Consider the following 24,846-nt stretch of genomic DNA (forward strand, 5'->3'; position numbering starts at 1 on the left):
CTCTACGGCCCTGACAGCAGTCAGATCAATACTGTGGAGCCCTCCGTGATCACTCTCCTCCTGCTGCAGCTGCCACGGATTCAGCAGCAGCGCTGAGATCAGAGCCGAATGGACACGGTTTGGTCCCACGAGACCTGTGTGTTTACACCGCAAACAGACGGCGTAAAATCGTGACATCAGGAAAGACACGAGGCTCAAGTCAGGGTGTGATCCCATATGATCAAGCACACATGCACACATGACATTTACACCAAGGGTAACCAGCCAGAATTTGCCATTTCACTGGTGCTTGCACATGGATGAACTTTATCGGAAACCCAGTGGAAGTTATTGTGATTCACACGCAAATCAAGCGAGTTGTGTAATCGCTGCTTTTGAGATCTGAATACGAAAATAGCATGAAAGATGTATGCTATGTGGAAGGGAGATTGCCTTCCTGTGTTTTTCTTTGTCGTGTGTGGGTGGAAGTTTCTATGTGCTAAGAGTGTGCTGCATACATGGAACACTTTTGATCTCATTTCATGTAATCCCTTTAAAGCTTTAAACGTCGATAATTTGCAAATCTTCGGGTACAAACACGCATTTAATTATTATGCAATGCCGCAGTCTTTAAACAGCATAATTGTTTACCACATGAACAACATTCTTGCTCAGACTGTTTTAATTCCAGTGAGGATTGTGGTTCTTATAAATAAAAATGTCACCATAAAGAGAGTTAAGCTTATTAAACAATGTTGTTTATTTTTTTGGCAACACTTTATCTGGGTGCGCATCAGACTGACACTGTCAAAACCATTACGAGACACCTGTCATGAACATGGAGGAGTCTTTATGATTATTTATGACCGTTGTCATTTAGTGTCATTTGGTCAGTTATGTCATTTTTAATGCAAAGTTTACAATGTTCAAGATATCTTTGACATTAATCTGTCACAAACATGCCATAGCAGGCACAATAAAGTATTCAGTTTTTGTGTCTACATTATATTAGTGCATAGTTGGTCACTTTTATAACACTACATTTGTCATATTTGCTGAAACTGTCACTACATTTACAAAGTATTTAACGGTATGAGACAGTCTCTGAAAAAAATAAGGTTCCTCCTGCTACTGCCTCTAATAACATTTGCTAGAATCTACCTTAAGACACTGAAAACAACCAATCAGAGCCAAGGAATCTCTAACGCAGCTAGCTGAGGGATTCACCAAGCATCGCCCACCAGCTGGACCAAGTTTCTCATTTAATAAAACACTTAAATATTCTGAAGGCGAGAAATAGGCAATGCAGTAACAGAATTTTGATCCATATTTGATCAGCGCTGCCTAGTTTGACAGTTTGACCTCAGTTCACGAGCAGTGATGGACATGATTGACAGATGTGTTATTGACTCCTTGGCTCTGATTGGTTGTTTTACTGCTGTGTGGATATGGTGACGGTTTCAGTAGTTTTTTTTAATTACCAACTACAGCTTTAAACTGTTAAATGTGGTTCATTTTGACATTAGCTATCATGAATATTTTCCTTGACCTCAACTACAGTGGAATAATTTTGGACTTTTCATTAAGACATCATTGAATGTTAATATACCATCAAATGCTTTTAATACCCTAAAAAAGCAACAGACAAGTCATATTATAATGGTGTCAGGGACAGCCAATGTCAGAACCAACCACAGTTTAATGTAATGCTAACACAAAAGCTAAAGTTTCTTTGAGTTTGGTATTAAGACCAACTATGACATGTTTAGGGTGGCACATTGGTGCAGTGGTTAGCATTGTTGCCTCACAGCAAGAGGGTTCCTGGTTCGAACTGAAGGGTGGGGGGGGGTTCATAAGTGCTATATCGTAGGCAACTGGACTTGCTTGCATTTCTTGAAGACGTTTCTCCCCTCTCATCCAATTAAGGTCTTTTGAACTGAAGAAGCTTTTTGGAGGAGAGGTGAAACATCTTCAAGTAACGCAGGCAAGTCCAGTTGCCTACGATATAGCACTTATGATTACCATGACATGGATGACTGAAAATCTTCACCAACGTGGGGAGGGTTTGATCCCCGGGGTGGGGGAGCCCTTCTGTGCAGAGTTTGCATGTTCTCCCCGGGTCTCCCCATTTCTCTGGGTACTCCAGCTTCCTCCCACAGTCCAAAGACATGCAGGTTAATTGGTGACTCTAAACTGGCCGTAGGTGTGAATGTGAGTGTGAATGGTTGTCTGTCTCTATGTGTCAGCCCTGTGATAGTCTGGTGACCTGTCCAGGGTGTACCCTGCCTCTCACCCAATGTTAGCTGAGATAGGCTCCAGCCCATCTCAGCCCACCTCATTTTATAAAAGTTTTAACATTTACTCTACTGTTTTTAAGATAACACTTTCAAAAGGGCTCTTTTTCATAACGAGCACTTTTACTTTAGATTTCAGTATATTGTGAGGCACACTAGTACATTTATGCGTGGTGATGGCTGCATGTAAAGGATCAATACCAGTCAATACTGATATGAAAGGAGAAAATAAGATTGCAGGCCTTTTCAAACAACCTAACAGGACTTCATTATCTGTTTGAGCGCCCGGAGTAAAGTGTGAATGAAATGCTACATGGCCATCAATATTCCTGCACTGCTTTGCTTCCCTGAGCCTCTGAGGAAAGACTCAGTGTCAGCCTGCTCCTGATCAGCAGCCCTGAGTGGGTCTGTGCTGAGAGAGGGGAGAGTAGAGGGGTGAGGGAGGAATGACGACCAGGAGGATTTGGTAGAGTGCTGCAACACACATATACGTTCCCCAGGGACACTAGCCCCAGAGGACCTCACCACAAGTCAGTAGCCTGTACTGATTTTCTCCATGGCTCGTTTCCTCTGTCTTTCTTTCTCTCTTGTTCTCTTGATATAAACACTGTATTAGAATCTATATTTCTATTTCAGTATCTCTATCCATTTCTCCTTTGTGTCCCACCTTGACTTCAGTCTCTCACCCTTCCACATTCAGTCAATGTTTATGAGAAAATGCTGAACATTTATTGAACCCTACCCTCTGTAATTTTCCAGTACAGCCAATCTTTCTCCCTCCTCTCCTCACTTGCATTTTCCACTTGCCATTTATTTGTAAACACGGTTATGAGTATGATATAACATGAGTAATGCTCTGCTTTACTGTAAGGCCCTGCATGCCTACTGGCTGTCTGGGCTGGGAGCAGCACAGTATCCTCTAATAATGGAGTGGCCTTTACGAGAGAACAGGAGATATCCTCTAACAGCTCAATAGGAAGTGAGAGTGATCGTATGCACGCGCACACACACACACACACACACACACACTCTCTCTCTCTCTCTCTCTCTCTCTCTCTCTCTCACACACACACAGCTTGTAGCTAGCATAGCCACCAGGATCAATCTTGAATGCATTGGAGTGAGTCGGCAGCACCAAATGACACCACTTTAGGCTTCATACAGAGACAAGGAAGGCTAAATAACCTTCTCTGCAAACAGGCTGCCAGCCTTACAGAGCAGTAATTAATGCCTCTATGTGCTGTTCTGACATTTGCCCACTCCATACTGTACAAACATAGAACATACACAGTATAGTTTATATGCATACACACAAGATGAAAAAAAATGGTTCTTTGTCAGCAGTAACATATTATATATGTTTTGTTTTTGTTCCTTTAAACCGTGTTTGTATCTACATATTTACTGTGTGTATGAGTGTCTTTCTCCCTCTCCCTCACTGTTGGTGTCTCATCAATATTGAAATAAAGCTTTTGCCTGCATGTACATGTTAATGTACAGCATGTGAGGGTCTGGAGAGAATCCTTGTGTTCACACATGTCAACCAAAGGCTCATTTAAACTCCCTTTAAGCACGAAAATGGATCCATGCATTTCAGACGTTGTAACCGTCACCACCCTTGTACTTTCATGCATCGTTTATATTGGCATAGACACGTCAACTAGATGGTCTTATCTTGCTTAGTCTACATAACACTGCCCCCACAATCTCCAGTGGTACTACTCTGTGTTGTCTTTGTCCATAAGCATTCATAAAACATGCACAAATATGGATGAAATGAATGCAGACTATGAACAGCAGGCTCCCTCTGTGTACATATATGTATTTAATCTTAAGCATAAATGAGCCGTAAGTGTAATCGACGGGTGCTCTGGTGTCTAAGCGTACAAGAGAAAGACATACTGCTAATCATTAAGTTCAGCTTGCATTACATAATACTGTTGCGACGGTTGTTGCTTTTGCAATAATAATGTTAACATATTGTTTCATTGTCTGCGTAGTGTTGTAGTCAAGACCGCACCAACCGAGACCAAGACATTACCGAGAACAGAGAGTACCGAGACCAAGACAAGACCAAGACATTTAGAGGTCGAGACCAAGACAAGACCAAGACCTTTATATATCAAAGGAAAATCATAAAAAACATCAAAATGTGAGTTTTTTTTATTTAAGTTTGCTTTTAATCCTATGGGCCCTAGGTGTTTTTGGGGTGTTTTTACTGCCTTTACTTTTAAGCTCATATCACAGTCATTATAAAGGCTACATACACATGCTATATCTTGTTTTTTTCAGGACAATGTGGGCTATCCAGATTTGCCATCATTTCATGTCCATCTATGTGCCTGTATTTTATTTTTATATTAATATTTAATTTTATCAATGAAAAAAACAAATCTGTGTGACTAAATTCTTACATTTTTACATGTATCTCACCATAGCAAGTTGGAAAAAGACATATTCTGCCATATATGAAGAGGGGAGACTCTCTGGAATCTGGCAATATAAGAACCTTGATGCTGGGACATTCTGTCACTTCACAGTTGTCCAAAACATGTGGTTTGTGCCAGGCGGACATAATTGCCAGTATTTTTTCATTATTGCAAGAAATTCCATTGACTCATTCACAATTCAAAAATGTGTTTTATCTGAAAGAAACATGTAGTATTTACATCTAAGATAATAGAAAAATAGCCAACCAAGTGCAATGATGTCCTCCAAGATAATATTTGTTTTTCAGTTTCAGTTATATACTGGGGGAACATTTTGGGCATTGGTGGGGGCGCACGTGTCCCCCTCAATGTATATGGTGACTACGGCCCTGTCATGCATGCATAATTAGGCTACAGATGTCTGGGTGCGCAAAGGTGAAGTGGCTGGTCTTGTCATACAAAGTTTGATGGAGTGTCAGAGCTGTATGAAAGCTCTGTTATACATAATTTTAGTGTAACTTTATCATTTTTTTTCGCTGTGAAAACATTGGACTACCGACAAGTGCTTGGCCTTGTCGGAAAGCTATAATTCCGCTGTTTCACGTGATATGCGTGGCTTCTCGCTATGACAGTCGCGGAGAAAATCAGTAGAGAAGAACAGGTGTGAATTTGGACGCACTATGCGTCGTTCGGGCCCATAGGGTTAAATAAATATAACAACAAAAACAATATCTGCTCTGTTGTTGCAGAGCACAATGAAACAAATCTTTGAGTTCACACAGCCTCTCCTCCTGCTGTCTCCATCCTCTTTGTGCAGGGGGCGTGTCAGTCACTCACGCTGACACCGGGCAGGTAGCAGCTGCAGCTGGGGGAAATCTTTATGCTACCAATGATTTGAAGTTATTAGCTGTTTTTGAGATGGTCTTTTTCACTCTTATCAGTAAAGCACGGACAAAAAGCATCAGCGGTGGTCTCGACCGGTCTCATTCAAAAAACCCGAGTCCGCCCAGTCCGAGACCGAGACAAGACCAAGTAAAAATGCCCTCGATTCCGAGACGAGACCAAGACCCTCAAAAAATGGTCTCGAGACCAAGACCGATCTCGAGTACTACAACACTATGTTTGCATTTTAAAAGCTGCTCTTTTTCCCTGTTTGTACTATTTTGTACGATGTGCTCTGGCAATAATGTTTCAGTATGGTCATGCTAATAACTGAATTGAATTGACACACATTATAATTTCTAACATGTCAGACCGTGCTGTATTTTTACATTATTTGAAACGAATGGTAATAACTTACTGTAACACCAAAGAAGTTGGTCTCATTCATGACGTCCAGCACCATTTTTCCCACTTCGCGGTCATCCACAGTGAAGTTGTGGTAGGTGTTCTGCCGTTGTTTTACCCGCAGCAGCTCCATCACTCGGGTCAACGTTTTAGCAATGACCCAGATCCCATCGTAGGCAAAGCCGTGAAACTTGCTAGCCTCCACACCTTTCTGCTGAAGCTCTCGGCTGTATTCCCTCTCGTACTCCTTAGGGGTCTAATGGAGAGGTAAAAGAGACAAGATCAAAACGAGTGCATCTCCAAGCTTTTTGGATATGTTGCTTTTCCTAAGAAGATACATTCATGTTGGCTCATTCAAATTCACTATCACTGGTGAAACTTTGTCCAGGGAGAAGGGATTATTTTCCACACTATTTGAGCTACAATGTTACTGGAAATGCTCTTTTAGCATCAGTGCTCCTGTGCTGGGTAATGCAGTGTGAAAACAAATCCCATGATTGATTTTGGTAGAGATCTCTGGTTTAAAAACATGCATCTAAAATGGCTCTTTATGGAGAAAGTTCTCTCATGTTTTCTCAGGTAATATTCACAGTCGCAGGTAAACTTAAGTTTGCAGCTACAGCAGTGTCATCAATAAGGTCAAAATCTTACAAAAGAATAAAAACTTTCTTCTGAAGAACGCTGGGTGTCACTCACCCTGCCTGAGATGCCCTTGATCTGGCGAGCACTGAGCGGCTCAAAGTCCACACTGATGTATCCCTCCATGGCTGTGAGCAGCTTCTTGGTGGTGCAGTTGGTGCTGTTGGCCTGCTCCCACCAGTTGCCCTGGTACCAGCCGGGGATAATCCACTGGTATTTACTGCCAAACATGTTCAAGTTATACGCCTGGGGAAGAGTACAAACAAATGAAGGGTTAGGCAATGTACAGTAACAGCAGGAGATACAGTATGATTTATGAAGGTTATTTTTGTGATTATTGTTGCTTAATTACTGCTGCTGGCGTTTAAACAAATAGAGCCTGGCCTGAGAGTCTGGGTAGGGGCAACTTAGCTCAACTTTTGTAACTTAAGGCCCACTTCTGATTGATAAAAAATTTCTAGGGACCACCACCCCAAATAATAATAAACTGGGCTGTAAATATGTTATGCCACTGTCAGCTGATGATGTTCTGATGACTCTCTGTTGTGACTGAAGCCTGTCCCTTTTCCTCAGGAAATATTCTTTTGGCTTCCCAACACATCCTGGCTGCTTTGTGTTTAAGTGTCTATGAAGCGTCAGTGGTTTTAGCACCTCATTTGACAGGATTTCACCACATTCAACACACTGTGCTTTCGGCTTAGCATCACTGGCTGCCGTTATGAATCCAAATTAAATGTATTCAGGGTCATATTTCCTCACCACACGCTTTGGAGCTTTTACCGGCCCAGGGTTGTCTCACACATCACTTTTTTGTTTCATAAACCGATCCAATTTGTGTCACTGCAACTGAAGAAACACTGACTGGCTCCCAGTGGCAAAACCTGTTTGTCTCTACCTGGTGATGTGGTGATATTTAAACGTAACTGGTCACTGAAATTTTGCAATTTTATTTGATGATTTTCGAGCACATTTAGATATAAAAATAACTAACTCTGTGAATTACCAAAACCAATTACCATAACCGATTGGGAGTACATCTGCTGCCAACTGGTGAGCAATGGCCCACAGGTTGAGAAATGCTGGCTTAAAGAAAATTATGCACAAAGCACCAAGGGCAAAACTTATCATGAGCCCATCTAAGGCCAAATTATGACACCCAGAACACTGAACCAATTGCATACCAAACAAAAGATTTCTTGGTACAGTTGGCGAGACATCGATTGGCAAAACTCATATATGTACACTTTCATTTACAACTGAGTGTAGGCTGAGGACTTACACAGCAGAAGACTTTGGAGGCAAGGTTCTCGTCAAACTGGCCAATGATGATTCTCACATCGTTGTCCTGAAAGAAGAAAGAATGAGATGTCATCACTTAAATGGCAAATATGGGCACACACACATGCAAATCCACGGTACCTCTACTGTGTGAGGTGTGTATTATGTGAAAGGGTATGATTATATAATCGAGATTATAATCCATCGCTGCCTGTCACCATACTACAGAACGGTGTTCATTACACTCAGTGCAAGCTTTTTATTGTGATTGTGACCACTTAGCTTTACAGTAATGCTGCAATACATGTTAAGTATTTCTATCATTGGAAGTTGTCTGCTCGTTACCCTTGAACTGCAATTCCAGAGTAACTGCACACTCAAAAGAAAAAGTATATCTGCGCCTGGATCAGTTTCCTTGATTGAGATGCTACTCTGCAACATCACACTTGACAAATGAACACAGAATAAGTCATGTTGTGTGCACTGTATTTTTATCACTATGTCTATCTCATCAGTAGCTACAAAGTACATGGGATCATGGTGGCAAAGCAGTGGCTGAGAGGCTGAGGCAATATCAAGTCGCAAAGTGTCGATCCATAACAACAGAGAGATTAGTGTCAGCGGGCAGAACTGCCTTCCTTGCCAACCAGAGTGAAGAGCACAAATTTACATGGGGATTCAGAGCACACGGCCCGGTGATTGACTCTGTAAATAATTCAGATTGCCCGGGTGGAAGTGCCGCATGTTTCACGGTGGGAAAAAAGATCAGGCTGCGGGGCCAACAGTCTGTCATTCGGCGTTCACACGCATAAAATACTGTGCAACACACAAGCACAGGCCTACACACACACATCCACACAAGTGGATGGTGATTAACACACACGTTTCAGTACAAAATTGCCCCCGAAGGTAATCCAATAATACTGACACAGGTTTAATGAACCTACATACAGTATGGCCAACAAGGCTGGAGGTGATGTGTGATGCACGTTGAAAAGTCTGCCATTAGGCCCTTATTCAAACTTGACGGTGTGGCCAAACACACACTAAATCTAGACAGTCACTTATCACTAAGCAAAGTAAATACTGATTATTTGAAAATGCTATACATTACGAACAACCATTCATGGAAACCTTTGAGCGACCTGTCTGATTCAAAGCCTGTTTGAAATGCAATTATAAGAAAGAACACGGAGAATTATGTTTCTTAATCAGGTTTGTCCTGAAAAATTAAAACAAAGGCAGCTTTAAAAGAGGAAGTGCTAAACACACCAACTGTAATTTCAGTGAACCCACTGTATGATGTCCTGCCTACTCTGGATAATGAGAAACCATTATGAATACAGTTCATGAAGTCCTCTTCCCTCAGGCAATCTCTAACATATGTCATACATCCACAAATCAGAGGGGGCAACCAATCACTGTCATCTCAATTCCAATTCCTCAAGGCGATCAGAAACACAAGGAGCTACCCAACAGCCAAACACTGTAGTTTGTACTCCTAATAGACTGGATATACTGGATAGATTATATGGAGGAATTAGATAGATTTTAATTGGTTAGATAGATGATGGAAGATGATGCTAATACACTGCCTATCCTTAAATTTCTACAGCAGCTCTATGAATAGTATCATCCCAAAATGATCAATATAGGTTCCAGCATTGCATACTGTAGGAGCACACACACACACAGGCACACACACGCACACAAAAGAGGATGAGAGCTTTCACAGAGCCGAGCAACACAACCAAAAGGCTTCTCTGGTGGTTTCTCAGCAGTGCCAGAGAGCATGCTGAGGCATTTAAGGGGTCTTTTTTATGTGTTGTTCCACTGCTCTGGCACCATCACAATGTGTAAGTGTGTGGATGTGAAGGTAACAACTCTGAACTTTTCTGGGGTGCACTCTACGTTATTTAAATGTGTGTGTGTGTGTGTGTGTTAGTACGGGGGTTGAAAGACTCTCAGAGGACAAGACGCACGTACATACTGTACGTTTGTGTGATTTTTTTTTTTACTAAAAATCCTGTGTGTGTGCGTGTGTATGCGTCAGGGTGTAATTTGTAAAACTCAGCAATGCAGATGCACGTGTGACTCCTAAAACACATCCTGCAACCGCACGTGCATGTATGTGCATCAGCAGCGCGACATACAAACGGCTGGGTGAAGGTGAATGTAGCCTCAATCAGCAGGTGTGGTGATTATTAAATACCAACACAGCGCGCCACATCACCAGTCTGCAAACCCCTAAAAAATGCGGTGCCAATCACATTTAAAAGTGATGACGACGACTCAGCAAACGGAACATTTTGCCTCAGAAAATGTCTGAAACACACATCACTACAAATTTACACTAAAAAACAGATGGAGTATGATTTTCCATCAGGTAGTTACAGTAACGGTGAAAATAAACTAGAATTACCGCCTTGCGGTTGTAAGCCTCTATGCGCCACTCAAGCTGCAGTTACAGTTTACATCCATGTCTGTGAAGACATGGATGCTTTACACACATCTTCCCTTCAGCAGCACAGAAGATCGATACATTCAGCACAGTTTCAAGATGGACACCCAAGATTAGTGTCACCAGTATCTGTTCCCCTCTGTTCCTGAGATATGATGTTGATTGATGGCCAGTAAAATGATTTTCAGAACATTATGATGTCATAATGACACTGACCTTTGACCTTTAGGATATGAATATCATCACTTAATTATTACCTCCGCCAAGGAGGCTATGTTTTTACCGGCGTTGGTCTGTTTGTCCGTTTGTCTGTTTGTTTGTCTACAAAATAACTCAAAAAGTCCTGAACGGATTTTGATGACATTTTCAGGAACGGTTGATAATGAGACAAGGAACAGATGATAAAATTTTGATAGTGATCGGTTGAAGCGAAGTGGATAAAATAATAAAATGGCGGGAAATCCAAGCTGCTTGGCGGAGGTCTGCGCTCTCCGAGTGCTTTTCTAGTTTTATCCTAAAGACAGTTGTGTGAAATTTGTCATAATTAGTGTATGAAAGCCTGAGTTATGGCCAAAAAGGTCACAGTGACCTTGACCTTTGACTTGCACCCTGCAAATTCTAATTACTTCATCCCTGAGACTAAGTGGACATTTGTGCCAAATTTGAAGAAAATCCCTCTAGTCATTCTTGAGTTAAGCATTCACAAAAAATGGGGTGGATGAATGAAGCGTTGGACAACCCAAAAACATAATGCCTCCAGCCGTGGCTATCACCAGTACAGAGGCATACAAATAAAGAAATAGATTTGGTGAAACAGTTTATAAGATTATATTGCACCAGCGCTATTTAAGCAATAATTCTAATGTATCTCACCTTGAACATGGTCACACAGTTTAGTATTTAATGTTACACAACAGCATTTGCACTGCAATGTGATTCGAGGATAAAACATAAGACGCTACTTTTGCTAAAAAAAAAAAAAAAAGTTGGAAAAAAAAGGTTATGATAAGCCTCGGTAGCCAAAAAAGTATAATATAAACTTATAACCCATCAGTCTGATGTGCGTACAGGCCTGTATGGTTATACTGTAGCAGGTTTTTTTGAGGTGATTTAATGAAGATAACGCAGTGAACAGCCATGCATAGCGGCACTTTGCTCTGGCGTGGCACTTCTCAGAGGCTGCAGATTAATCAACATATCAATCCTGTTGCATTCAGGTGCTGCAGGAATTTCATGAACTGAAGGAGACACTTTTATAGAGTATAAAGCAGCTGTGGACGGCAGACACTGTAACAATCACCCACATTGATTCACAGATCAATGCAGACTGATTTACTGACTTTCCTGCATTAACCACATTAAACGCTATTTTCTGTACTACACGGCCACACCTGTGTGTGAGGAGTCGCGTGCACACACATGCGCGTCTGCATGACAGACACAGATACATACACACATGCGGGACTTTTAGTTGATAATCGCACAAGCATATGTACGGGCGCCTTTTCCTCTGTGACCCTTTCAAACTCCCATATGTTTGTGTGTGTGTGTGTGTGTGTGTGTGTGTATGTGTAGTGCCAGTGGGTACTCAATAACACTGCCCTTCCCTGGAGGAAAGGCACTTAACCCAAATGACTCCAGCTATGGCCAAGGACCACAGCCTCGGTATAAATTCTGGCCTCCCTGGCAACAACATGAAAATGCTGTTCAGTTATGGGCAAGGGCATGAGTGAGTGTGAAGTGTATGTCTATTACAGATAGACTGGGTCACTACACTACCTCATTGCTCAAGCTTTTATATAACTATAACAATAATCGTTCTCAAAGAGGGTGGTGTTACGGGCAGCCTTGACTGTTTTATCTGTGACAGGGTTGTTTGTAACTTTATGATGGTGATTTATATGTGATAATTGTTTGAGTAATATTGTACCTCATAAGCCCAATCAGGCACTGTTAAGGCTTATTAGGCACATGCGCACACACACGCACTGTGCTAATGATGGTGTTTTATGAGCTGGTGGGAGACGTGATTTGTAGACTGGGCAATGTGTTGCTTCTTCCCACTAAACCATCCCCCTGTCTGTTTGTGATGATTACTGTGCGGTGGGTTGGTTGTGTGCAAATGTGATCAATTGCACACATCCGCAGGACAGATTAACGTGTGCAATTGATCACTAACTGATCCTAGGTGAGCATTAAGTGTTATACACATTGTTATGACTAGGATGTGGCATTATCAACAGGCCTTCAGAATAAAAAGTCCCACAATGTCTGAACAGCCTGGAAAACTACTGGAGTCTCAGAGCTAGAAAATGGTGGGGATTGGTCATTAAAAAGCTGGATGTGAGAAGGACTGTGTTTTCTGTGTTCACAGTGTAAGACTCTTCCTGGAACTTTGTGCTATTTGGGGATTTGGTCCAACAGAGGTGCTTCATCAGTTTAAAAAGAGGGCGAGGAAAACACTGCCGCAGCAGCAGCTGTTCTGAGGATATTATCAATAACAGATATGAAATGGACAAAGTTATAATGACAATATCAGTGCAAACCATTTGTCCTGAGCCAATCCTCTGTGTTTCTAGGCCCACAAGACAATGCTGAGTGCAAAAATCATTCTGTGCAAAGAAAAGTTTAAGTTTTGTTTACAACTGGTATCCTATTAAGAATCACGGCAGATGTGCAGCGCCTCTTGCACAGGATAATGAGGCTGAGGATATGGGTGCTCAGTGATGCATTTATCTAATATGCTGGTGAACAGTGGTGCACTGATGCGTAATAGTATTAGAAAAATTGCTTTTTCCAATCAAAGGTACGTTTGTGAATTCAATAGTTCCTTTCCACACACTCTTTAGTGTCTGATTTCGGAGCTCAAACCACCACAAACATGTTCACAACTCACAAGGAACACCTAAATCTATAGCTGCTGTTGAGATAATGCAATAGCTGAGGGGGGGATCTCAAATATTTGATATTTGAGAATAAAACTGAAAGTAATTCATGTATGCATACAAAAACTGCTGTATGAGAGAGGCACAAATAAGAAGATATGGACCATCCCCGAGTACATCATATCTGAGGGGCAAGAGTTCTGAATGCATGATAAATTATTAAATCATGATAAATAATAAAGTGTTTTTCAACTTAATTTAGATTTCAGGACATTCTTTCTCATGTGGCCCTCCAATGAATGCAAGCTCCCTAAACTGACTTTCAGCCACATGAATGTTAAATAGCCCTGGTCTACAAATGTCTGCTAGCATTGTTATTTCATGTTTAATTTGAAGAGGAAAAAATCTTGATTGCGAGTACGATTAAAATTTAAGTGTAGGTGTATGTGTGGGTGTGTGTGTAAGCCTGCCTTTGTTTTCCGATGCTTTGTCAGCCTGTCCAGTAACAAACAGGGAACTTGGGACGGAGAACAAGAGATGGAGATGAAAAAAAAAAAAAAAAAAGCAGAAGGCTGCTTCAACGCCTTGCAGCAGAGATGCCTGTCTGCTTTTTGAATATCCAGCTGGATCGCAGATGCAAGTGCTCTATTTGTGGATCACACAGTGACGCCATGGTCCCCTTATCCCCCACACACAATCACACCCAACAGTGAACCAGCCTTCACACCCAAATCTGTGTCACCCTCTACCTCATCATATTACGTAGCTGTCAGGGAGACAGCAAACTGCTGTTGCGAGATGAGTGGGAAACGGACCATTAGGGTTGTGGAGCCCCCCCCCCCCCATCCAAACATTTAAGAAAGCGACACTGTGATTTGCATGTTCACCATTGATCAAGGAAGGATGGCGTTAGCTTAACATGTCAGCCTTGAACATGCAGAGTTACACATATATTTTAGGAAAGACAGCTTATCTTCCGGTTCCTTCTCCTTCCCTGTGTCGCCATCTCTTTTCTTTCACACTGCTCTATGTTGCATGCGTCATTTCTTCCCCTCACATATCAGACCTTTCTTTTTCACAGACACCTCGTATGTCACTAGCTAAGCTCACTAGCCACATGACTGTGTGTTTGATTTACCTCCATTGACTATGTTTCCTACCGTAAACCGTACCTGCTCAGACTCACTGTGCATACACAACTGAGGCCAGATGCATCTGTGATTGCCTCTGGAGATAGTTTGGATAATTTAGCCAGCACACTTGACTGCATTTACATCTGAATTTCATGCAGTTTTGCTTCATGAAAGCAATTCTGATCACCCATGCATGCTAAGACCAGGAGTAAATGGTGTAAAGATGTACAGATCTAACATCTCAATATTGGCCCAATAATGGTCTAATTTCGTTCTGTCTCATTAAATTCAAAGGAGAGAGGAAAGAAAATGAGAGGAAAGAAAATACAAAATCCTGTATGCATGTTTGTATGTGTATATTTTCTGATTTAAAGGCCAATCAACCATCTATTAGTCAGAGTAGGTCATTAGGAGTCCCTGTACCCCCCAAACTCAACCCCTGCCCGCACCCAGCCAATACAGTGACCTCGTTAGGCCTCAACTAGTCTCACTGAGAACTACTCTGCTCTGCCCAGTCAAAGTGGGACAATTCTCTGATAAATTATTAATCACCTGCATTCATTCGGATGGCATCAAGTCATGCACAAATACAGTATTAAAGAAACAATAACTAAAAACTATGACACTAAAATCAGTAGATAGGATAGATCACTCACCTTGAGCTTCTTGACATTGACGCAGGGGTCGTTGGAGAAACTTTCCGTATCTGCAATCTGAATGTCTGCTTTCTCCAGCTCATTAGTTAGATCATTCCTCACCTAAAAAAGAAGAAGACGGAGAAGAGAGAGAAAGAAAGGAGAAAGCACATGAGCATGGCTGATAATTTACTGTGTAAGATGTTCATTGCTTTGTTCTTTTGATTTATCGTCCAACCCATTCTCAGTTCTGGTATTAACCTCCATGAATGACTAACCTGACACGCCAGATGGTTTGTTACACAGAACCATCTGAGAAGCCGTCATTAGACAGCGTTTGGAAAAGGGCAGGCACTTTCAAAAAAATACCTGGCAGGTGATTAGATGAACCATCTGTCTATCACCGTCTAATACTGGCCAGTCGGGAGAAGAGCAGAAACATCTTTTCCATCGAGGAAAGCATTCAGTGCCATTCTTTGCTCTTCTTTCAATGAAGAAACACACTAGATTTTTGTGGGATCCCAGGATTGTTGTGCAATCTCGTGATATCACAAGAATCCAGGTACCATGCATGGTTAATGAGTGACACCCCTCCAGGGAACTTCCTAGTTGTCGGCTAAAAAGAACAGGCCTAGCTAGGTGGTAACCCTTGACTTGCAAAACTGTCATGAGCTGCTTGAAAGTATTCTTGTCACCTTGTTTAATTGAATCCAAACGCTGTTTGGTCTGGTTATGTTCAGGCCAAACAAGCACTTTGTCAGGGCTAGGAAAGACAATGTTTGGGTTAAAATGACCACTTGAAACATGCAACATGAAAACTTGCTGGAGTTTTCGCAAATCTGGGGTTACCATCAAGGCACGACCATAAATAACCAGCTAGCATCTACAGGTGTATCTGAGGTGACATATGACTGTCCTACACCTTCCACATGCCTCGTCACATGGCGTGCATAAGGAGTTGGCAAAATTGGGCGAAAAATGGGGGAAATGCAGGTAAAACATTGATGTAATCAAAAAAGACTACATGTCAAACCTAAATGTCTAAATTCGTTGATGAAACATAAACAACGTCACATCCAGAAATTCTACAGACACCAAAAATCCTCATGAGAAAAACACCATCAGGTTCTAGGAAAAGTTAATACAATATGATGGATTGTTAAAACAAAATGTTTATATTCATGCAAACTGTAAATGGACCTGCACTTGTAGAGCGCCTTTCTAGTCATCTGACCACCCAAAGCGCTTTTTACACTACAAGTCATATTCACACTGGTGGCTGAGGCTACCATACAAGGTGCCACCTGCTACACTCACATACCAATGGAACAGCCATCGGGAGCAATTTGGGGCTCAGTATCTTGCTCAAGGATACTTCAACATGTAGCCTGGAGGGGCCGAGGACTGAACTGCCAATCTTCCGATTGGTAGATGACCTGCTCTACCTCTGCGTCACAGCCACCACCAAGACGATCACATAATATCCTGCTGTCAGTTTCCCCATACACCTCTTAATATTAACACTTCCAGTATTCAGATCTTCATGTACATATAGTACATACAATTTGAAGCAAGGTTTAATGCTCTGAGTCGGTGTCTGCATGTTGTACCTTAGCTGGGAATAGAAAGACAGAAAGACAAGCATCTTGACAGTACAACATGACAGAGACATATTGGCTACTGCAGACGCAAAACCTGTCACCTGTCATTCTGATTTAACTCTGTTTGAAGCTGAGTTGTAACATTCACAATGTACAACATGCATTTGTCACAGTGATATGCACTTTGTTTTTTTCCAGAATGACAAAAGATAGCCCAATTGTACGCTTTGAGTTATCTCGACTGGTTATCCGAGGATTGACACGTGTGCAGCGCTGTGCATGTATCTGCAGCAGCTGTACGTCTGCTTTGATGTATCGATTCAGCGGAATGGTGGGTAATGGGATCAGAGACGAAGGAGAATGGAGCAGGTACCCCACCGAGATGGCGAGCTCGAGGTGGTTTATCATACTGCCTCTCGCTCTCTCTCGCCCCTCACAAACACACATACTATGATGATTCATCCCTCTGGCCTCTCTCCTCAAAGCTACAATTTTAGAAAGGGCCCCTTTTTCACTGCAGACATTCTGACTTGTCATACTAGGAGAGGCACAGGTGTAACTAATAACATTAATGATGGCTCTGTTCCATTTAGGTGTTCCAGTAAGGCGTGCCAGTGAGCCAGCATGCACAATACAAGGGCCCTGGCATGGGACACCTGAATGGAATACAGCCATTATTAATGTTACACCTGTGTTCAATGAGTCAAGAAGTCTCTTGTGAGGAAGATGTACACTTTGCGTGCTCAAGTTTACTGTTGATATCACATCCTCTCTCTTTGGCCAAATGTTTCTGATGTCCTCCGGCCATGCCCGGCAGCCATCGTCCTCTCCACCCCCACCTGGGAGCTTGGCATCAGGGGCTGTGTTCAGACATCAGAGAGGGTGTGCGCTCAAATGGGCATGCCAAGCTCAGTTGGCAGAGACAACGTGTAACAGCTAACAGATGAAGGCCCTGTGTGTTTGCCCTACATTCGTCTGTAATTGTGCATGCGTGCCATAGGTTAGATCCATATTCATGTGTCCTATATCGCTTCAAATACATACTGCGGACTGACTTGGCAATGAATGGACTCATTTATATGCATAGAAACACTGTTCCTTGAGTGATACTCTTTCTAAAAATCTATGTTTATCTTAAAAATTGACTGTAGTTTCCTTGTTGAAAGAGAATGGAGGGTCAGCTTGAATTTAAATTATTTATAATGACAGGTTGTCATCGCAGAACAAAGGCATCAACACATCAAAACACCCATGGAAACTTTTCAAACCATTGCTGCAGCATATGCTTCCAGTACAGTTTCAGAGAAGAGAGACGGAGGGCAACATCCAGACTGGCAAATATTTATTTAATCAACCATTTTTCGACAAAAATAAAACTGTGGAAAAATACCAAAAAATGGCAGCAAAGCAGTGGATTAAGCTCAGGGAATGGTTTAAAAATTGAGGATTATTGAGTTCAACTGTAGCTTCAAGCTGACCAAAGCCTTGTTCTTTGTCAATGAAGAAACCACACGCTTCCATCTTCCAAGCCTACAGGGTGCATGTGTTTCATATTCAAAAGATGGATTTCAGGTGGAGCGGCACTTCACAAATAGCTGCAGCATATCAAAGAGGCATGAGCGTAGTTACAGCAGTTAGCATCCCTAAGGATATACAACCATAACTGCTACCACTACCACTAATTCCACCATCACTACTGTTACTATTGCTACTGCTGTTAAAATTAGCCATTACGACTATTTTGTGTAATCAACTAGAAGATTGCTGCCATCTAAAAATCAATGTAACCGAACAAGCTCAACTTTATTTCCCTTATGTCTCTAAATGTCTGCTGTCATAATCGCCTCCTCCCCCGGTACCCTGGAGGGAGTTCTAAATCACTCTGTACATCACTCACTCCTGTACAAACATTCCTTCCAATGTACTGCTCGCTGAGCTGAAACAACAGGGAGGCCGGAGTGGATCAATACAACCAGGTTTTGCTCTTGAGGAACAATTGGTGTGGTGGTCTGGACAAGGTACAATGTCCTGTTGTGTTGAGTGTTGATCTAAAAGGCCTGGCCACTGCAATACTAAGAGGAAACTAGCTTGGACGAGAGAGGGACTGCAGCAGGTTAGTTTGGCATTTGAAGAGGTGTGTTGGAGCGAGCACACGAACAAACAAACCCAACATCACAAAGGCGGACACACAAAGCCATTCGCTTCTGAGAAAGAAAGCTGTTGTCACAAGAGGATTTTTATTGGTTTGATTTTGAATTTCTGCCACTGAGGTGGAAAAGGACAAACGCATCTGTGTTCTGGTGGACTGAGTGTGTTAGATAGAGAGAGGGCGACGGAGGGGAGGGGGACAGATGGATTGGACGGGAGGAGGGGAAAAGTGAGCAGCTTTTCCTGTGTAACAAAAACATCCTCAATTGTCTGGGCAGTCTGGGAATCCCCAGCGGCAAATACAGAGAAGAAATAATCCTACACAGATGCACGCACACACAAATATGCGAGTACACACCCACGCATGTTGCACAAAGTGACAAAATGTCAGATGCACTCGGTTAGAAGCGTGCAATGCCTTGGTGTCTAGAAAGGACATTAACACAATATGATTCTGTTTATATGGAGAATGTTTTTATCAGCAAACACACACACACACACACATACACACACAGGCCACCACAATCCAACTTAATATGGATGCAAGAGCTACTGAAGTTGAGGGATACCCTGTGATTCTTTGAGGTGTATATAGCAGAATGAAGTATCATCCCACACATACACTGCCAGCATATCCTCATACCTAAAAAACAGAACAGGTTGTTTGCCAGTGACCCCCAAAAACAACATATATGGCCCTTAAAGGCTGCAGTTTTAAATCACACCAAAAGCTGCCAGAGCTGCAAAGGCGACAGGTCTAATTCATTTTCAATGGACATGTGGCGACTAGAGGCGTTTTCAGCTGCAAAAGCGATGAACGGCGGCAGTTTGAGCTGCAAATGAAAGTTGAAGACTGGTTAACTTTATGCAAATTAGCTATGACGCGTTTGAGTTGCAAATGACCAGCAACCAATCGGAATGTAGATGTCCATCGCTGGGACCTAGAGAATATCCTCGGAAACTTTTAGTTCCTACCACAAACTCCCGCACTAGCCAATGATATTCCCCGTGCTGTTCACAGCCCCGGAGGATATCGTGTACCCAGACCCGATGGTGGCTACATCCACGCAGGTACCACACGGCAGCAGCATCTTCTTCCATATTGAATCGATACACAAGTGTGGACAAGCGCACGTACTTATACAATTTCTTTGTATTGTGGAACGCTTGTTATTGGCGGGAATACAATTAATTTTCTCTCCTTATCACCAGTTTAACTCATTGCACTGTAGGCACTCGAACCCAAACCATTGACAGTGCTTCCCGTAGGTTTACAGCTTTGGGGGGGGAATAACATCTAAAAATGTTGCTCATATTCGGTTCGGATTCGGCCCACTTGACATGCTGCTGTGTTGTGCTTCGGCCTATTCAAGTGCTGGAATTTATTATTTACATGACAACACCTGAACGCAACACAGACTGTGTGTGTTTAATGTTTAATGTCAGACCTATTTTGACTTTTTATTTTGTTTTCATTGTCCAAACATTAAAGTTTCTGTACTCAGGCAAATGCAAGAAGTCACATTTCTGTGCGCCAGCCAGTAACCTGCTTTGCGGCTCCTTTAAATTGTGAAGCATAATCGAACGTTCAGAATTTGACGTCATGAGCGACTTGAGCTGCTTTCACTGTCACAAATATTTTACCAGCAGCGCTGCTAGAGCGAATTCAGTTATTTTGCAGCTCTGGCAGCTTTTGGTGTGAAGATACAGTTAGGCACCAAAACTACTTGGTTAGGTTTAGGAAAAGGTCATGATTTGAGTTAAAATGAAGAAGTTTGTTATGTGACTTAAATAACGTACATGTTTCATATGTGACATAAGTGAGTTACTTTACTTAAGTTAACTTGTGTACATAAGTTAAAATAAGTCAACACTGACTTTTGGTTTCACACGGGACACAATCAGCAGTCTCCTGGTTGAATGCACTATGTTTGTTTGACATGTCCATCCACCCTGACCACCTATATGGACCTTATCGCTCTTAATACTACATCACCTGAGTTCCTCCTTTGCTCCTGTCACTATGGCCACTACAGGTCACCACCTAATATTCGACTCAAATATGATTCCACAAACAACCGATTCAGGGGTGTCTGACACTGCCTGTGGATAAAAGTCATTAGAACTTCTCAAATTGAACTTTTTAATATGCATCAGTAGCACAACAGTGTGCTTGTGTCACTGCCAATTCCATTATTAATTTAATAATTCCTCTACACCTAACTGCATATTTTGTACAGCTACAACAAGGGATTTTTTCATTTTCAATCTACCTGCAATTTAGTTTCTCATTAAACTGTCTGATCTATAAAATGTCAGACAGTATTGAAAAATGATATAATTTATAAAAGCCCAAGGTGATGTCTTCAAACTACAACAACAGTCCAAAAGATAGTTAGTTTACTGTCACATTGCATAAGACAAAAAATGAGCTAAATGACTAAATATTGTAGCAATCACACCTTTTAAGCACAATCTCAAGATTCAAGTAGGTGCACTGACTTAAATTGATGCACCCTCCAAACCAACTCACAAACAAATACTGGCAACATGTTTTGTTTCCAACTCAACTCATAAACTTGCCCCAAAAATAACCATCACACCCTGCAGGCAACAGAGTAGCTTTCGATGATTCACATGGCACCAGTATGACACTGCGAGGCAAACTGACTGCGGTGGTCTAACCGCAAATCATTTACACATAATTTCCAGGCATGTTCACGGTGTAAACCCCCTCTGCAGTGACGGGTGTGACTGCATCTGTGTGTGTTCATTAGTGTCACACATGTTAGAGTATCAGCAGGTACTTCTCATCAGTCCATCTGTCCGTCTGAGCTTTGTGCGTGTATACTTTTATGATATTTCTGTGTGTCCACTGGTAGATTCGATGTCACATGTACATTTTGAAGCAATTTACAAAAGTGAGGATGTGATGGGTCTTTGCACACATCTGTCTCTCATACTGTGTGCTACATGGCCATATAAATCTCCATGCAAATCCCAGAGTTCAGACTATAAAGCTACTCATGTGCTTATACAAAGTAGCGTGACAAACGGTTGTGCCACAGCCTGATGACAAGCTCTCCGATGGCTTCCTCTCATGGCCTTACATGCCCTGTACAATGGCATGAATGAGTCATTGTGGGGAGGAATTTATACAACATTACATGGTCATTTGTTATGAACAGCAGCTGATGGTTAAAGAAAAACTGTGTCATGCACAAATGGGGATTTATGTTCTCTATGTTTTCACTTTTTATTATATTTTGTATTTAATTGCCTTGTGTGTGTTTTTCTGATCTTGTATTATTACTGTTTTCACTGCTACACAACCAATTGCCCCTCTGGAGACAAATAAAGTTCTATTTCTACTTGACAACAACCGAGCAATTTTGAGATTGTAAGCGAGGTTTCTGTGAAAGCGAGGGACCTGAGAGAGAGTGGCTGCCGAGAGAGTAACTTCTAGGAAATTTATCAGTGTGCATAGTGTAATTAAACACTCGAGCTCAGAGGGTTCCAGGCAGAGGACAGTGTCCTAATCCTGCTCTCAGTCAGGTCTGTCACCTGACTGGCTGATGATGGCTGCCCTGTTCCTGGGTGAGCCCCGTGTGTCTGGCAATCTCAATCATGTTGATTGCTGCGTGTGTGTTTTTGTGTATGTTTGTGTGTGTGGCGTGGGCAGACACCTTCACGCTAGCAAAACCTAGCCTTTACTCATTCTCATCGCTCACTACAATACACCCCCATCACCACCACCACTGTCAATCCACAAACAGGATGTGTCCATGTGTGTGTGTGAGTGTGTGTTCAATGTTGCCTAAAAATAGAAGTGACGAGCAGGCTTTAGCTTACAGGTTACAGTCCCAGGGGACACCGTACTGTATGTGTGTGTGCCTGTGCGTGTGTGTGGTGTGCATGCCACTCAGTGAATCCCTAACAAGTGTTACATAACATTAACCTTGCCTTCCTGAGAAACAGCACTGCTGTAGATCCCTGTGCCATTTGCCATGATGGCTTTTTCAGGTGGCTTCTTTCTGTGTTTAAAGGTGGAGAGCGCAGATTTAGCACAACCCATAGAGCCACCATAGCCACATTCAAATACTTCAGATTGAAATAAACCGGAATTATCCTTTAATGGAACAATGCCATCTGTATAAGAAGGAAACAAATAGTATTCATAATGTATTGTGTTGTTATTATTTCTTTCTATTCTCTGGCAGGATCCAAAAAACATTTAGCAATTCACATCCCATCAACCATTTGTCTTTCTCCACGCTACCGTGATTCCCTGATGCACCCAAGCCCGACATGCTCTGAACTTGACAGAGGATTGCGCAGATCATGAAGTACGGAAGCAATGCTTGCATATTTGTAAATCAGGATTAGAGGCCAATCTCGCGGCAGGTTGATTGAATCGGGCCGCCCGTCTTCCTCCCGTCCTAACCCCCTTGGTGCTTTCAGGAGGGGAGAGATAAAGGGATTTGGGCTCTCTGAGATTTGCAGTGAGACTTCTTATACACCCCCCCGCCCTCCCGCCCCACCCCCCCACCACCACCACCACGTCCACCTCCCACCTCCAGCTGCTGAGCAGATTGTTTTTAGCCAGGGCCTCCAGGCAAGAGCTCACAATGTCTTTTTCAAATTCATGCTTTCAATACCTCTGACATGGCTTTCTTTAACTGAATGTTCCTGTGTCGCTGTCGTGATATTATGTTTGTGCTATGAGTTTGAGCCGTCATCCAAAGCCATGGCGAATGTGCGTATTTTGTTCATATTCAACCCTACAACAAACAGGAATATGTTTGCCTTACTAACTGCCAACCATTTTGGTATAGCGTGATTTTAACTTGTGATATATTTGTTGATAGTTTCATTCAATTAGCTGAGTTGGACTGTCATATCTTCTGTTCCTCTTATGGTAAAATGGTCAACATTCAGCATAATAGAGGAAATGTGCCCACCCCTGTCCTGTGCTGAAATCTGACTTACCACAACTTCTACATTATACAAATGAATTCAGTAGCCTATACAGCTACCTAGTATTAAGTAGGCTAAAAAATAAGATCGGCCTATATGATTGTAATACGTGATAATCCCATTGAAATTGAATTTCTATGGATAATCCATATAAATCAAAATAAGATACTGCAGCAATGTAATAGTTCAACATTTTGAGAAATATGTTCATTCTCTGTCTTTCTGAGTTTTTATGTTTTTCTTTCACTTGAGACTATGAACAAAACAGGATCTGGTCTTGTGTGAGATCTATGATATTTATAGTATGAAAATAGCAGCCGCCAGTGGACATATTTTTTCAGCATGGTGCATCCCCTGGACAGTAAACGCATAATCGGGTCATTATGGACAAGAGTGAATAACCTAAAGGGTGTGCTGGTACAGCAGACATCACAACGGGAGATCACAATGTCTGTAGTATTGTCCTACATATTTGTGAATTTGGGTACATTTTATGAACCCTAGAAATATACAGTTATTGTCTACCAGCAGTCCCCTGAGAACTCCGTGCTGCCCCGCTGCCTTTGCTAGGAAACAGCAGTGCACAGAGCTTCAGAGAGCCTGGGATGAGAGGCAGGCGGGCAGGCGGCAAGGTGTCAGATCTGTGCAGCGCCCCAGAACAAAAACACAGGCAGATCACGGACAGTATTATAATAACATCCAAAACACAAGTTTCACTCTCAGTGGTTTCTGTGACATGAAGAATACTTTGAAAACTAGTAAAGTCATGCGATGCCACATGGATCTGATGTTCACAATGTGGCATCTGGAAAAATAATAAGGTGCCTCTCTGGGACACGGTGACAGTGAGTTAACTGCATCCTTTTCCTGCGGCCTCTGCGGCTCCCTGGGCGTGGGGTCTGGGCGCTCCTGCGGTCTTGTGGTGCCATACCACCCGCCTTCCCCCGCAGGGCTGGCCCTGGACCCTGGTGATGGTTTTCATAAACACATTGGGAGGGTTCAAATACACGCATGCATGTTCGATACTTCAGCTCCGTGACGCATCGCAAAGAACCGATGGGATCACTTAAAAGGGGCCCACTTGCTTCTCGAACCTACCA

At 42.3% G+C, this 24,846-nt stretch overlaps 1 protein-coding gene across 1 annotated transcript in view; it reads right to left on the minus strand.

Moving 5' to 3' along the window:
* gabbr2 (gamma-aminobutyric acid (GABA) B receptor, 2) overlaps positions 1-24,846 on the minus strand; it is a 224,248-nt gene that overhangs the window by 89,555 nt on the left and 109,847 nt on the right. Inside the window, exons 4-7 of the mRNA XM_033637561.2 lie at positions 15,042-15,143; positions 7,908-7,973; positions 6,686-6,874; positions 6,003-6,245 (exon numbers count right to left, since the gene is read on the minus strand). Of these exons, the coding sequence (XP_033493452.1) occupies positions 6,003-6,245; positions 6,686-6,874; positions 7,908-7,973; positions 15,042-15,143 (600 nt within the window). The remainder of the gene's footprint in view (positions 1-6,002; positions 6,246-6,685; positions 6,875-7,907; positions 7,974-15,041; positions 15,144-24,846) is intronic.

The sequence above is a fragment of the Epinephelus lanceolatus genome, chromosome 16, assembly GCF_041903045.1.
Source record: "Epinephelus lanceolatus isolate andai-2023 chromosome 16, ASM4190304v1, whole genome shotgun sequence".
In the NCBI taxonomy this organism is placed as follows: domain Eukaryota; kingdom Metazoa; phylum Chordata; class Actinopteri; order Perciformes; family Serranidae; genus Epinephelus; species Epinephelus lanceolatus.